We start from the raw sequence: 17010 nt of genomic DNA on the forward strand, positions 1-17010 counted from the left end.
AACCTCTGGGGAGAAAAGTGCCACTGATCAACAACTTAAGTGGAATAAATGTCTCCATCTTGAGGTCCCTGCTAAAATGGAAATCTGTATTTTCACAAGATTCTTCTTTTTCCTGTTTCTCTCCAATATAAAGAGAATCTTTTTTAAAAAAAAGGTTTATCAGTGGCACTTTTCTCCCCAGAGGTTTGCAAGGATATATCAAGCAGAGGTGTAGCTGGGCCAAACTGCGCCCGGTGCACATTCTATATTTTCTGCCCCCCATGCCCCCTGTGGCACCCCGCCCCCCCACAGTGTCCCCCGTGGTGCCCCCACGGCGCCCCCCAAGCACACCCTTCCCCCTCTTCACATTTACCTTAGTTCCTATTCTTTTTCAGAACTTTTTCAGGCTGCAAAAGGCCTGTTCTCAGTAATAACAGCCTGATGGGAACTATGCTTCCCAAGAGACCTTGAGAGCCCCAAGGTCTCCTGGGAACTGTAGTTCCTCAGGCCGTTTTTACTGTGAACAGGCCTTTTGCAGTCTGAAAAAGTTCTGAAAAAGGAAAGGAACTAAGGTAAGGGTGGGGGGGCACCATGGGGGAGAAAGGGGGAGGGGCCTGGGGGCAATTTTTCCATGTCCCCAGGCATGTGCCCGGTGCACCCCCGTCCCCTTGTAGCTCTACCACTGATATCAAGCTTATGCTGGACATTGCTGGTTTCATAAATCCTATGACATGAATTTCTTCCATATGTGTTGGTCCTGTTCAAGGGCCCATTTCCTTTAGATAGGAATTACTGAGCTGGGATCCACTGCCTGCCCAGCACCTGTGTGCCAGCAGAGCTGGCATCAGAGATATGCCACGGTTTTTTGTGGTGCATCTCCATTATCCTCTATAGGCGATTCACCCAAGGGTTTTTCCCCTGTTTTTTTGGAGAGGACTCTTTGGATTGGGCTGTTAATTAAATTGGCAAGGCTTGTTCACCAAAGATGTTGGAAATCAGACTCTAGAGGAAGAAAAGTTTGAAATTATACCCCCACTTTTCTCAACTATAAGGAGTCTCAAAGTGATTTACAAACTCCTTCCATTCCTCTCCCCACAACAGACATTTTGTGAGGTAGGTAGGGCTGAGAATATTCTGAAAAAAACTTGTGATTAGCTCATGGTTACTCAGCAGGCTTCATGTCAAGAAGCAGTGAAACAAACCTAGTTTACTAGACCATAGTCTGGAGGAATCAAACCCAGTTCTCCAGATTAGTGTCCTCCACTCTTAACCATTACACTACACTGGCTTTGCTGCTGTGCTCTACCAAAATAAAAGAATGATATTTTTTCATAAATTTTATGGGATACCAGTGTAATCAAGATGTAAGGATGAGCTATGGTATACCTTTATTACATGGCTAGAAAATAATAGATTTGATCTTTACAAATAGAGTAGTAGGCACTGCCAGGAAGTTGGATAGCTGTTGTCTTGGCTAGTTGGTAGTTTGACTTATATTCCTCCCCTCTCACTTTGTGAAATATTCACTGATCTGTTGAACTTTATTTATAGTCTGTCTAACTCACTGGGATTGCATGGTAATTGCCGATACTGATATGTTTCTATCTTTACTGTTTAAAATTATTGTTCCCATTAATTGTTTGTCTTTTGTATTTATTTCATTTATGACCTGCCTTCCATTAAAATAAAAAATGGACTTCTGTTTTATATTTCCAACATATGGACACCCAAGAGTTTTTGCCAAACCATTCAGATGAGCTCAGATGACCTTCCATACACTCGTTTTTGATGCCTCTGTTAAGGCTTTTGGTTTAAGAGTCTTCTGTTAACTGAACCACACTTGTCACAAATGTATGGAAACAGGTAGTTTTTTTACCCCAAGTAGGATATTACACATCACAAACCTAGTGAGCTCCTGATCTTGAGTGACTGAACAGGAGGAACAAACAAGGAGTTTTGTGCAGGAATTTGGCAGGGGAGTTTGAGAGGAATGAAGGAAAGACTGGAGCATATATGTAACAAAGCAACATGGCTAGTGGGGGAGCTGAGGTAGTGGCCTGCAAAGTCTGTGTTTTTCTTTGCTTTTTTCAAGCTTGTTTGATCTAAAGATCTTGAGCAGTAAATAGGGAGCTTTTATTTCTTTAAGGAAAATATGGTGGAGAGAAATGCCAGCATGATCCTTGGTTCTCTAGCCACCAGCAAGTAGTGGACTGTATTATCTTTTGTTATCGTAAAAGGTAACTTAGTTAACATCCATAAATTATGATAAGAATCATAATGAGAACATTCCAAAATCGTATGGGATAGAGAATCAACCTTTTTCAAGTCACATTGACAAAGCCAATCTGAATAAGACAAATTTCGATATCTCCCAGATAAGACTGCTGATGGTGCAGCGTTCAGACACGCTCTACAATGCTCTACAATACTGAGGAACTGTTAGGTTTCTAATGAAAGCTGGGGTGTTTAAAGATAGAAGAATGCCAAAGAACTGGGTGGAGCATACTCTCCAGGCTTGTATAACTGAGCTACAATAATCTTGACATTTTATATGTTCCTTGATGGTTAATAGAGATTTGATTCTTCTGAGTCTTAATATGTGAAGCAAGCCTTTATTGGCATAGAATGAGTCTTAATATATTGTCCTTTGTTAGGTCAAGGTTAAGCAATTTCTTATCTATTTCTAGCATCCAGTGGGAATAAAGTTGATCTTTATTAAGTTCTTAGAGCAGGTTGTCTTTTTTTTTGTTGGAAAAAATGACCTTTAGCCCATGTTTGAATGCTTGCAACCATGCTCTAGCTTCAATACGCCCTTGGCCCAGTTTAAGGTTAAGTTCTAACCTTAAAGATACCCCAGCAATACACCTTGGGAGCCCTGAAATTTACTGCATGAATTGACAAAGAGGCTGCTCTAAATTCTCACTAACACAAAGAATCCATATTGAGCCTCCATACAGGACTTGTGGAATAATTTTCATGTTGAATACCTGCAATTCCCCAGGGATATATTTACCTCCTTTGGAAAAGAAAAAGTGTTCAATTGCTGCTATCAAGAGTTTAATTTTATTTGTGATAAATTTGAAATGGGGTTGACAGTTAAGATTAGAGTCAAAGATCACATCCATGTATGGAAATTTGGGAACATGTTCTAATTGAATATCACTGATTCCCCAAATCATAAATGTGAGTTCCTTGGTTTTTATAGAAGATCATCATAAGCTATACTACAAAAACTGCTTCACTTAGGAATTGACATTGCAGCAACCACTGGCTCTGAGAAAAGGTACATATTGAGATTGAAAACCGAAAGTCCAGAGGATCAGAAGAGATAATTTATGAGGCCTGTTACTCACAGAAGTATAGGCCCTTCTGCACGGGCCATTTAGATTGGCATGGGGCCAGTAAATTAGCCATTGTGGGGGAGAAGATTGCACAGCTACCGCAGCACAGCAGTGGCGGTGTGTCCCCTGCACAACGGCGTTTTTGGAAAACGCTGGCTTCTACCTGGCACTGAGCGAATGGCACCGGGTGGAAGGCGCCATTTTTCAGCCCTCTGTTTTTGTTATTAAAACTTAAAACACGCAATCAAAGCACTCCCAACATATGTTAACACAGTCTCTGTTTAAAAACCTCCAAGGAAGGAGACTCCACAACTCTCCAAGGCAGTGCATTCCACTGTTGAACAACCCTGATGGTCAGGAAGTTCTTCCTAATGTTTAGGTGGAATCTCTTTCCTTCACCTTGAACCCATTAATCCATGTCCTAGTCTTTGAGGCAGCAGAAAACAAGCTCCCTCCCTCCCCAACATGACATCCCTTCAAATATTTAAACATAGCTATCATGTCCCCTTTTAAAATATGCTTCTCCAGACTAAACATCCCCAGCTCCTTAAGTCTCTCCTGACATGGATTCCAGACCTTTTAGCATTTTGGTTGCCCTCCTCTGGACCTGTTCTAGCTTGTCAATATTGTTCTTGAATTACAGTGCCCAGAACTGTACACAATATTCCAGGTGACCTCTAACCAATGCAGAATGTATAATTACATCCCTCAATCTTGACACTATACTCCTGTTGATTCAGCCCAGAATCGCATTGGCTTTCTTGGCCGCTGCATCACACTGCTGACTCATGTTTAGTTTATGGTCTACTAAGACTCCCAGATCTCTTTCACATGTAGTGTTGTCAAGCCAGGTGTCACCCATCCTATATCTGTGCATTTCATTTTTTCTGCCTAAATGTAGTATCTCACATTTGTCTCTGTTGAAATCCATTTTGTTAGTTTTGGCCCAGCTCTCTAATCTGTCCAGGTCATTTTGAACTCTGACTCTGTCCTCTGGGGTATTAGCTACCTTTCCTAACTTGGTGTCATCTGCAAATTTGATTCGCAAGCCCTTTATTCCATCATCCAAGTTGTTCATAAAAATATCGAATAGTACTGAGCCCAGGACAGAACCCAGTGGCACCCCACTAGTCACTTCTTTCCAGGATGAAGATGAGCCGTTGGCGAGCACCCTTTGAGTTCGGTCAGTCAACCAATTACAAATCCATCTAATAGTAGCATTGTCTAACCTACATTTCACTACCTTACTTGCAAGAATATTATGGAGCACCTTGTCAAAAGTTTTACTAAAATCAAGGTATGCTACATCCACAGAATTCCCTTCATCTACCAAGCTTGTCACTCTATCAAAAAAAGAGAGATAAGATTAGTCTGGCATGACTTGTTTTTCAGAAACCCATGCTGACTTTTTGAGATCACAGTATTCCCTTCTAAGTGCTGGCAGACCGTCTGTTTAATTATTTGCTCCAGAATCTTCCCTGGTATTGATGTCAGGCTGACTGGATGGTAATTATTAGGATCCTCCTTTCCCCCCTTTTTGAAGATGAGGATAACATTAGCCCTCCCCCAGTCCACTGGGACTTCTCCTGTTCTCCAGGAGTTTTCAAAGATTATAACAAGTGGTTCTGAGATTACTTTTGCCAGTTCTTTTCATATCCTGGCATGTAGTTCATCAGGTCCTGGAGATTTACATTTGCTTAAAGTATCTAGGTGTACCTCTTTATTTATTCTGTGCTGAATTTCAGCTGGGAACCCCTGGCTATAAATAAAAGGAATAGAAAATAATAGTGATATTATGGTGGAGGTCTGTTAGATAATAATCTGCTAGATTAAATTACAAAATTTTAAAAGAGATGGGACATAGTGGTCATGGGAAATTTCAATTATCCTGTTGGAAGTCAAACTCTGCTAAAAATGAAAGGTCTAATAAATTCCTGATGTCTTGCTGACAGCTTCATTTTCCTGAAGGTGCAGAAGGAAACAATGGAGTCTGCTATCTTGGATTTGATTTTCACTAACAGGGAAGAACTGGTTGATAAGGTGAAAGTAGTGGACACCCTGGGTAGTAGCGACCATGTAATTTTGGAATTTAAGATCTTGGGAAAGAGAAAAGCTGCACATAATCAGACATACAGCTTGGACTTTAGAAAAGCTAATTTTAATGAATTCAAAGTTATGCTCGGTAGAATTTTGTGAAGACAGAAAGACAAAAGGGATGGAATTTTCTTAAAAGAGAGATATTGAAAGCACAAAATTATTCCCATGAGAAAGAAAAATGGGAGGAACCTAAGAAAGTCAGGGTGGCTCCATAAACATCTTTCTGAAATTCTGAGAATTTAAAAGACACATTTACAAAAGAGAGGGAGGGCCATCTAACCAAGGCTGAATATAAACAAATTGCCAGTGCTTGTAGGGAGAAAAGGTGAATATAAGAATCAGTAAGAGCTTAGGCTAGTGAGAGATGTTATAAAAACAAAAAGGGATATTTTAATTGTATTTGGATCAAGAAAAAGAACATGGAAGTGGTAGGCCCACTTTAGGGAAAGGAAAGTAGAATTTAAACAGGTGATAAGAGAGGGCAGAATTACTCTATGCCTATGTATTGTCGAAGGCTTTCACGGCCAGATTAAACTGGTTGTTGTGGTTTTCTGGGCTGTGTGGCCATGGTCTGGTAGATCGTGTTCCTAACGTTTCACCTACATCTGTGGCTGGCATCTTCAGAGGTGTATTACAGAGAGAAGTCTGTTGGACACAGTGTATAACAGACTTCTCTCTGTGATACACCTCTGAAGATGCCAGCCACAGATGCAGGTGAAACATTAGGAACAAGATCTACCAGACCACGGTCACACAGCCTGGAAAATCCACAACAACCAGCTCTATGACTACTTCGCCTTTGTTTTATCTTGTTGGGAAATGGGGTTCAAGCTGGCAAAAAGGAAACACATGATAAAGAGATGGAATTGTAGCCTAGGATAAGCATAGGGGTGGTACATAAACACCTAGCTTCTTTAAATGAAACCATATCCTCAGGGCCAATTAATAGCATCAGAGGGTACTAAAGGAATTTGTTGATCATTTTTTCATCATTTTTTAGAATTCTTGGATAAATAAGGTACCAGAAGACTAGAGATGGGCAATGTTGTCTCTGTCTTCAAGAAGGGGGAAAAAAGTAGGATTCAGGTAACTACTTATCTGCCAGTTTGATGTCTATACCCAGTAAGGTGTCAGAACAAATCATCAAACAGTCATTCCTTGAAAATTTAGAAAAAAAATGACTGTGATTACTAAAAGCCAGCATAAGTTCCTCAAGAACAAGTCATGCCAGACTAACTTTATCTCACTTTTTGAGAAAGTTGCTTACTTTGTTGGATCAGGGGAATGCTATGGACATAATTTATCCTGATTTCCATGGCAAAGTAACACCTCTCATCATGACATGCTTCTGAAAATGCCAGTCCTAGAGTCAGGTGAAATGTTAGGAGCAAAAATTACCAGACCACAGCCACACAGCCTGAAAAATCCACAACAGCCAGTTGATTTCAGCTGTGAAAGCCTTTGACAATACTTTTGATAAGGTTCCACATTATATTCCTGTTGACAATTTGGTTAAAATGTGATTCAGATCCTACTACTGTTAGATGGATTTGTAACTGGTTGACACATTGCACCCAAAGAGTTACTGGTTCTTCACCCACTTGGAGAGGAGTGACAACTTGAGTACCTCAAAGAGTTACTGGTTTTTCATCAACTTGGAGAGGAGTGACAACTTGAGTACCTCAAAGATCTGTCCTGGGCCCTGTGTTGTTCAACATATTTATAAATAACTTGGATGAAGGAACAGAAAGGATGCTTATTAAATCAGATGACATTCAAATGTGCAGCTAGCGAATAGAGTAGAAGAAAGAAGAAAGATTTACAATGAAAGGTTGGAAAACTGGGCCAAAACTCACAAAATGAATTTCAGCAGAGATTCTACATTTAGGTAGGAAAATCAAATGCATAATTATAGGATAGGAAGATTTCGTAATAGCACATGTAAAAAGGATCTGGGATCTTAGTAAATGAGACACTGAACATGAGTCAGCAGTGGGATGCAGTAGGTAAAAAGGCAAATGTGATTTTGAGCTGTGTCAACAGAAGTATAGTATCCAGATCACATGAAGTAATAGTACCACTTAATTTTATTTTATTTTTCCTACCCACATTGACTAAGCGGGTGGTTTTATGTTAATTTAACTTACCTATATGCCAATAAAAGGTGTTGTTGTTGTATCACCTGACTCAGTTCTGGTTAGACCCACTTGGAATACTATGTTCAGTTTGGGTGACAAAGTTTAAGAAGGATGTTGTTAAACTGGAACACGTCCAGAAGAGGGCCACCAAAGTGGTGAGAGGTCTGAAGAACAACTCCTGTGAAGAATGGCTGAAAGAGCTGGGTATACTTATCTTGGAGAGGAAACAGTTGAGAGGTGATATGATAACTATCTTCAAGTATTTGAAGAGCTGTCATACAGAAGATGGAGCAGAGTTGTTTTCTGTTGCCCCAGAAGGTCAGACCAGAATCAAAGGGGTTGAAATTAAATCCTAAACATTAGGAAGAACTTCTTGGCAGACAAGTTCCTCAGTGGAATAGGCTTCCTCAGGAGGTAGTGATCTCTCATTTTTAAAAAAGTTTTAAAGCAAAGAAAGGCTAGATGGCCATCTGATATCAATACTGATGCTGTGACTGACATTTAAACAGATCAAGAGGGAGAGCAGGAAGGGAAGCTCCAGTGTGCAGTTCTTGCAGTGCTGGTTTTATATCCCCAGAGTAATGCACTTTGCCAGTTTGGGTTCAAGAAGAAATTTTTGACCAAGCAGATTGGGCCAGTGATACTGAAGGTCCCTGACCTTCCTCTAAGCATAGAGCAGGCACCACTAGGGCAGTGGGAGGGGAATAGCTGTGAATTTCCTGTATTATACAGGGGGCTGACCTAGATGAACCCTGGGATCCCTTCCAGCACTATGTTTCTATGCTTCTAAGGGCACTTTTATACATGCAGAATAATGCACTTTCAATCCACTTTCAAAGCACTTTGCAGCTGGATTTTACTGTGCAAAACAGCAAAATCCACTTGCAAATAATTGTTAAAGTGCATTGAAAGTTAATTATTCTGCATATGCAAAAGTGCCCTGCGAGACCTGGATTACACCTGTAGTAGTTGACTTGGGTGTGTGCAGATAGAATTTTTTTCCAAAGTAACTTTCACTCACATTTTGTTTAGATTTTAGTCAATATGGTATGTCTTGAGGTCTGTAACTCTGAGAACATCCATTCAAACATATTTAGCTACTGTTCTTACCTGGCACCCTTTTGGCCCAGTTGATCATATGAACCAGCTCTCTGTCAGCAAGGTTAGTCAACAGTGACATCATAGAAGCGTCACTGAAAGGCCTGTTAGGATCATACTCTGAATAGACGACAGGAGGTTCTGCATCTAGCAAGGCACTGACCATCTGGTCTGCAGTCAAAGTCAGGGCTGGACTATTTTTCTTGGTATGCTTAATCATCAGGGGGCTTGGCCAGAGAGTTGGGCTTCTAGGCTCAAATGCAACCCCTCCAAGCTTGCCATCATGCTCATCTCTTTGTCGCTTGTGTTTCAGCATACGGCCACCTCTGCGGTCTTTCCGAATCCCTGTAAGAAGGAAAGAGAGTCTTAATTTCATCATACTTTGCTTATAATGCTATTGAAATTGAAGTCTGGAAAGAGTACCGAGTTTATTATATCCAACACTCCACTCTAAGGGAGTCCCAGCTATACATTTAATTACAAGCTATACATGTAATACATTTTTACAGAATAACCAGCATCTTGATTATAATATTCTACAAGCAGATAACAACAACAACAACAACAACGACTGCACAGGTGGCATGCAATCTGAGATTTATTAGCATCCACTACTACAACACAAGGGATCATAAGGTACATCTCTTAAATCATGAAAACACTAGTTTCATTCTTTCCTTTCTAAAGAAACACTGATATGTTTAGAAGGATGACTCCCAAACTGTAATCCTCGAGTTTCAAAACCTGGTATAGAGTGGAGGCAATGGAGATTTCTTAGTGCCAATTGTATTCCAAACTCAAGATCTAATTCCTGCAACCATGGCAAATGACCTATATATTCCTGCATCTTTCTTGAAAAAATTGTGTGATCCACCCTGCTTTTTGCAAAAATGTGCATGAAGGTGATTCCTTTCTTTTATTGAAGATATTGAATGTATTATTCTTTTTTGTGTAACCTCCTGGTCAAAATAGACATTTATGTGTCTTCCAAAGAAGTTGGGTAGTCAGTTACTGAAGGGGGAACATATGGACTACTTTTTAAGTAGGTCCAACAAATGCAGACTTGACACCGACAAACTCCATCATAAAATTCCCTGAATGATCTGTTAATTCAAGCTCACAAAAGATTCAGGATTCCACCAGCAAGTAAAACATGGTCTAACTTACATGTGACCAACTTCATAGCATGAATCATCTAATCTCCATCAACTGGTAAAACGGAGTGAGAAAATTAAATAAGCAGAAAAAACCTCTAAATTACAGAGTCAAACCAATTGTTTGTCTGGATTTTGTCTGTCAAGTTGAATGGCATATCCTTTCAGCTAGCATAGGTGGTTCAATCAGACAAAGCCTGAATTCATCACCAGGATCACCTTTAGTAGATAGTGCTATATCACTGACAAAACAGAATCTTATGTCTAGTAACAGAATTTATCCTTTTACTTTTCCATATCCATCTGCTTCCCTACTAGAAAAGAAACCCATGGTTTACAATAGTGCTGCAATTCTAAAGGCTTTTAAGCAGTTGTCAAACTGTTTGCTTGGGAATGATCCAAATTAAATTAGTGGGACTGCTCAGGAATTACTGTTTTGTGCCATGACAATGGCTTGACATCTGCCACTGAAGATGTTAAGTCAGGAATTGATGCCAGGCTTTTGAAATCTCACACACTTGCCTTTTCATTGCAACAAATCCATCAAAAATTGCTCAGAGAATCATTATAGTGCAACAGAGAATACTGGCTTTGAATCAGGGATATGCATCTCAGTTAATTAAAAAATATAGTAAACATTATGATGAATGCTTGGATGAGACAAACTTTATAACTCTGAAAATTTGAACCTATTCATACTCAGAATCAACTTCAGAATCCTAGGACCTTATCCTGGCAACTTTAGAATTCATACTCAGTATCAACTTCAGCTCCTAGGAAAATGTTAATATGGTAGCAACTTCACTTATTCTGTCCTTCTACTTCCCATGAATAATCGAAGTGGTTTCTACAAAATATCTAGCATAATCCAGCACTTATATAGCACTATTCTGATATAGTGCTGTTCTGTCAAACAGCTGGAGCTGCCCAAAAAGGCATTTAAAGAGAAAGCATTTTGAGATGTCAGATGATTTTTTTCTGCAGCATGAAAGTTTCATCATTCTCTATCCTGCTTTTGACTGACAACTTCCATGTGATGAAAAAGGAAAACAAAAGCATTTACCAATACATACTGGTGGAAACTTCAAATATCTTACAGATGACAAGATAAATAGCAGTTATCACATAAAAACAGAACAGTGGCCAGTTCAGGCACTGGCTCCATGCAGTACAAAAGACTCTAATACAATCTTTCTGCAGCCAACAAATGTTTACATGAATTCTTCAGTCACTAAAGTTGACAAACACTGGAAGATCACAGCAGCAAGAAGATGACATTAGATTGAAAGTAGGGAGTGGGGGTGGGGAATATAATTTTGCCCCAAGTTGTCCTCCAAATCTGACAGTGTAGTCCTACCTAAGTTACCCCAATCTAAACCCTCTTAGGTCGATTCCGCACTTACGTTATCAACCTAAGTTCGAGCTGCGTTTGACCTAAGTGCTCCGCACAACCACTGGGATCGACGTGGTTTTGTACCAGCTTCACCCCATGTAACAGTCAAATTTCCGACTCCAGTTGAGAACTACTACTTTTTCAGGGAACCACACTCGAACTCAGCTCGATTCCAGTAAAGTGCGGAATCTCTGGTGCCAGGAGTCCCCCATTCAGCCAATCACAGCTGAGTGTTTCGGGCATGCGTACAGCTGGAGAACCGCCGCAGCAAAAATCGTGCCTAATTTTTCCCCCCTCTTCTTTCTTGCTTTCGAAGTGATGGCTGGTCGCACAAACGGCGCATAATTTCCGCATACCAATGTAAGCGGCCAATCAAAAAACGCCACCTTCATCCCTCCATTCCTGTGGCAGTTTTTTTAAATAACGTGTGTGGGATAGATGGAACATGGCCGTAGAACAGTAGCCAATCGGAACGGAGCCAATCGGAACAGGATGATTCCGCCCTCCGAGCTGGGATCAAGCTGGTTGCAGTGCGGAACAACAATGGCTTCGACCTAGGTTAGTACCCTTCTCAGGGAACTGGGTTGAACCTATTTTACTCATGTGCGGAATCGCCCTTAAACTAATGGTCTTAGACTAGAGTAACTCTTCATAGAACTGCATTGTTAAGGTGGAAAGGCAACATTAAATTGTGTGTGTGTGTGTTTGTGTGTTCAGTGGGGAATGCCTTTTTCTTGTTTTCTTGTTGGGACTGCTAGATTTGAATGCTCAAAATCCAGTGTAGTATAGTAGTTACAGTAGCAGTCTAAAATCTGGGCAACCCAGGATAGAATCCACAATCTGCCAGGGAAGCTTGCTGGGTCACTGTGGGCCAGCCAGCATGGTGTACTGGTTAAGAGTGGCAGGTTCTAATCTGGAGAACCGGGTTTGATTCCCCACTCCTGCATATGCGCGGCGGACTCTAATCTGATGAACTGGATTTGTTTCTTCGCTCCTACATAAGTTTGCTGGGTGACCTTGGATCAGTTCTCTCTCTCTCAGCCCCCTTCTGCAATCTCTCAAGGGATCTGCCATGGGGAGGGGAATGGAAGGTGATTGCAAACTACTTTGAGAATCCTTAAAGATAGAGAAAAAGCAGGGTATAAAAAACTAAGTTTTTTTTCTTTGCTCTCTCTCAGTCTAACCAATCTGACAGGCTTGCTGTGAGGGTAAAATGTAAGGAGACTTCTGTAAAACACTTTGGGTCCCCATTGGACAAAAAGGCTAAGTACAAATGAAGTGAAAAGAGAAAAGTAAGAAAATGCTATTAGTTTTGAATGGTTACTTAATTAAACCAATTTCCCTAACAGTGAAAATTATCGCAGAAGAAAGTATATTAGAGCTTTCATCTCCCCTGGGAATGCTTTCCCCTGAAAAGATTCTACCAGCTTCTTAAACTAAGATTTGTTCAGATTAAAGCAAATATTTTAACCAAGATTACATAAGCTGTCTTTCCAAAAGCTGTGTGCAGTAGTGTCTCTGTCTCTGTTCTCAATTCAGGGAAGGAAATGATGGAAATTACACTTAGATGGCATGCATCTCACAACATATTTGGAGCCTGCATCTTGTTCCTGGCCTTTGAAAACTGGCTACCTTCAAATGGTACAAATGTTTTGGTCTAATCATGTTCCTTACTTGTTCTAAAGAAAGATGTTTGCTGTAAGAACCTTAGTTCACTATAACATCTCTCACAAACTTTCCAAAATGTTACCAGTATTTTATTTATTCAACTTTATAGACCACGCTTCCCCTTAAGGGCTCAAGTTGACATTCACATCAGCTAATAACAATAAATCAATAAAACATTTTATTTAACTTCCCATGCCATAAATTCCAATAAGAGATAAGCAATTAAAAGTCAAATCCAAATTATACCCCTTCAAATCCACGTATCAACTTATATATTTGGTAGAAATTTCTTGCAAAGACAGCTTTTTACATGGCAACATCAGACAACAGAACTTTTAAAAGAATAGTTTATGCATTCTCCTTTACTTGCATCAACAACTGAAAATGTTCTGACCCACTGAAATGAAACTGTAGCTATATCATGGCTCATAAGATTTATAGGAGTTTTTGTTCTTGCGCTTCAGTTATCCCATAGAAGGACAAGAAATAAGAGGAGATCATTACTAACTCTCTTGAACTAAAAGGGAGTGAGAGTACTTTTCTCTGGGGAAAAAAGTGAATACTTTTAATTTTTTCCATTTATCAAATTTTATCATGAGTTCATGATATCAAACAAGAAAAAAGAAACAGAATATGAGCAACAGACAAGACACAAATTCCTGAAAAGGGGGGGGGGGGAGAGTCTACATTGCCATTTGAATGAGTCACTTCAAGTTTCAAATGTACTCCAAATACTTCAGATGACATTCTAATCTCACAAGTTGCGAAATAAATAGGGAAACACACTGCCACACCATGCAACATCTCATAGGGAAAAATAGGACCTACTTGTCATAGTTCTATTAAGAATAAGGCAACCATGTGGCAAATGAAGTTCAACAAGGGTATTGTGATGAATACAGGAATCATAAGAATCCTGATTTTCAATATATGCTCATCGAGTCTTAATTGGCAGAGACTGAGTAGGAAAGAGATCTTTGAATATTAGTGGAAACCTTGATGAAAGTGTCAACCTAGTGTGCAGAAGTAGTGAAAAATGGCAAACTTCATGCTAGGAGTTATTAGGAAAGGGATTGAAAATAAAATGGTCAAAATTGTAATGGTCTTATATTAAGCTGTGGTATGTCTGTATTTGGAAAACTGTGTGTTTGGTTATCGTGTCAACAGAAGAATATCCTAGAGCTGGAAAATGTATAAAGATGGGCAACCAAGCTGATTGGGGATTGAAACTCTTTTCTGATAAAGAAAGGTTGGAGCGTCTGGGATTTTTCAGTCTAAAAAATGACGACTAAGAGGAGATATGATAGAGGTTTATAAAATTAAGCACACAGTTGAGGTGGATAGCAAGAGCTTTTTTTCCTGCCTCTTCCATAATACTAGAATTTGAAAACATCACATGAAATGGTTGGGAAACAGGTTTAGAATAAAGGAAATATTTCTTTAGTCAATTAATAATCAAATTGTGTAATTCATTGCCAGTGGAGATAAAGATGGCTACAGGCACAGAGAGCTTTAAAAGGGGAGGGCCATGGCAACTGCATGCTGGAGGCACAGCCCCTCTGCTGGGGTAAGTGGCCCAGGGAGGGCAAATCCACCAGAACGGCCACATGCTGCTTCCCCACTCCCTTGGATGGGGCTCTTAGATTCTTAATTTTTAAAAAGACCAGACTTGGTTAATATGTCTTCAATATCTATAACAGTCAGAAATATTTTTTTCTTTGACAAAAGTATGTAACATTGGTCAGCTACTTCTAATTAGTTCAGAATATTTTATCTAACTGGAATAAGCCAACCAATGCTTTTGCCATTTTACTTTTCCATTTTTTGCAATTACCTATAGTGAGATTCTGGCATTAGATATACAGGAAATTCAATTTAAAACAATCACAGTCTTAAAAGGTATCTTCCTCCCAGTTCTTTGTGCATTTAGTCAATGTTGCTGTGCTATCCTTTGTGTTCTTTTGTTGGACACTATGCTCCTGCTGAGGTATTTCTTTCAGTTTCTAGATAATTGCTTTCCAACATATTATATCTGCTATGCTACCAAAGTATTTAGGCAGCAGTTACTTTCCCACTCTTCTCTACCAAGATTTATGCTACTAAAGAATCTTTGAGATCTACCTGGAACTAATAACCTGTTCTATGTGTTAGAGAAATATTGTGCATGTGCAGAATCTCTGTTCAGCATATGCATCTAATATGGACTACATTTAGAAAACAAAAATCAATCTGCCTTTCTCATATCCCATGTGGACTGCATTCTTAAAAATCATGCAGATTGGCAATACAGACCAATGGTGTGTGTGTGTGTGCATAAAGGAAAAGTGGTGATTTTGTCTTTCCAGGGGAGGATTATACTAAAAGAAATATAGTACATCTTCTACAAATGACATCCCTGGGTCTAATTCTTAAAGCAGCATGTAATAAATCTTACCACACGTGCTGACATCATCATGTTGAATCACTACTCCCACTAGTGACAGTCAATGATATAAAGCTAAGGGCAAGAAAGTGTACACTGTATTCACATTAAAAGACAAAGTTATAAATGGCTTTCCAATACACTGTACATGAATGTAGTCTACAGGGATCTGTCACAACAAATAATGCTAGCTTACAAATTTTGTGGCTTTTAGCAAAATTATACCAATATGGTTGTCAAAATTATTCCAGAGATTATTTTTTCTAGAATACAAAAAAAAGTTTGGCTTATAGACCATCTTATAATTAGAAGAAGAGTTAGTTTTTATACCCCACTTTTTTCAACCTTTAAGGAGTAACCATTCAAAAAAAATCTATTTTTCTTTCTTTTTTTCTTTCACTTATACCACTTCTTTCATTTATACCATGCCTTTCTCTCCAAGGGGAACCCAAGGTGGCTTATACAAATCTCCTTTCAATCATTTTATCCTCACAACAACCTTGTCAGGTTGGTTAGGCTGAGAGAGAGAGTGAAGAAGAATAGAAGAGTTGGTTTTTTATACCCTGCTTTTTTCTCTTCCTTCAAAGAGTCTTAAAGCAGTTTGCAATCATCTTCCTTTCTCCTCCCCACAACAGGCACCTTGTGAGGTGGGTGGAACTGGTAGAGTTCAAAGGCTTCTGTGCAGGAAGGGGGGAATCAAACCTGGTTCTCCAGATTAGAACATTCTGTTCTCAACTACTACACCACACTGGCTTTTAGGCTGACTTTTTATTAGAACTATTGCTATTTTATTTGTATTATTCATTATCCCTAGAATGCCTAAACTAGGTACTATAATTTAAAAAAACCACAGGCCCTACCTTCAAGCTTACATTCTAAAAGTTAAATGACACAAGGGAAGGGAAGTGGTAAGAAAAGGCAGAGAGGACAATTTCTATGCTACTGCCAAAACAACAGGTAAAAGGATCAGGATGATTTCCCTTCAGTATTTTGGTTGGGATGGAGGTGATTTAATGTTCCAGCAGACATTGGTGCTTTGGCTAGAATCACAGTGGCCTTCCCTGCAATTGTGCAAAACTGAATCTAAAAAACTCTTTTTCTCACAGCAGGTTAGATGTTCTAAAAGAGCTGTCCTTACAAGAATGAGAAATGATAGCAGTAGTATTCTAAGATTTACTTCTAACCTTCAGTTCCTCCAGCTCCCTAAGTTTTAGTAGCATACTTCCTTCCATATAATGGAGGATACAGTGGACAGAATCTACTTGTTCTGTTTCTGTGTCTTAACTCTCAAGCAATCATATGGAAATGGATTGTCTGAAATGATCCATCATGCAATCTGAACAAGCTATCATTAGCCTTGTATGGCCACTATGCTTTCAGCATACCATAAAATGAATGGTGGACACTGTAAAGAAGAACTATCATTTTTTTAATTACAACATTTTGAAAATCTTTTTGGCTTAAAAATAAAAATACTGAAAATGGATACATATGAAATAGTCTGTTGGGACTTTTCAGCTAACCCAATGCTAAATAGCTTACAGAATTCTTCCCTGCCAAATTAGGGAGCTCCAAGGTAATGGGATCCCCAAATTAAAAGACCCCCCCCCCCAAGAAACTCTGATATTACTGAAATATCCTAGAAGTTCTATTTCCGGAAAGGCAACATGTAAAAAAGAAAGGACAAAAAGTAATATATTTCTCTTTTTCTGTAGACACA

At 39.3% G+C, this 17010-nt stretch overlaps 1 protein-coding gene across 2 annotated transcripts in view; it reads right to left on the reverse strand.

Annotated features, from left to right (window-relative positions):
* Nucleotides 1–17010, reverse strand: part of ESR1 (estrogen receptor 1) — a 151527-nt gene that overhangs the window by 44173 nt on the left and 90344 nt on the right. For both annotated transcript variants that reach the window (XM_048488637.1, XM_048488648.1), the window contains exon 4: nt 8666–8998. In XM_048488637.1, the coding sequence (XP_048344594.1) occupies nt 8666–8998 (333 nt within the window). The remainder of the gene's footprint in view (nt 1–8665; nt 8999–17010) is intronic.

Source organism: Sphaerodactylus townsendi, linkage group LG01 (genome assembly GCF_021028975.2).
Source record: "Sphaerodactylus townsendi isolate TG3544 linkage group LG01, MPM_Stown_v2.3, whole genome shotgun sequence".
NCBI classification, from domain to species: domain Eukaryota; kingdom Metazoa; phylum Chordata; class Lepidosauria; order Squamata; family Sphaerodactylidae; genus Sphaerodactylus; species Sphaerodactylus townsendi.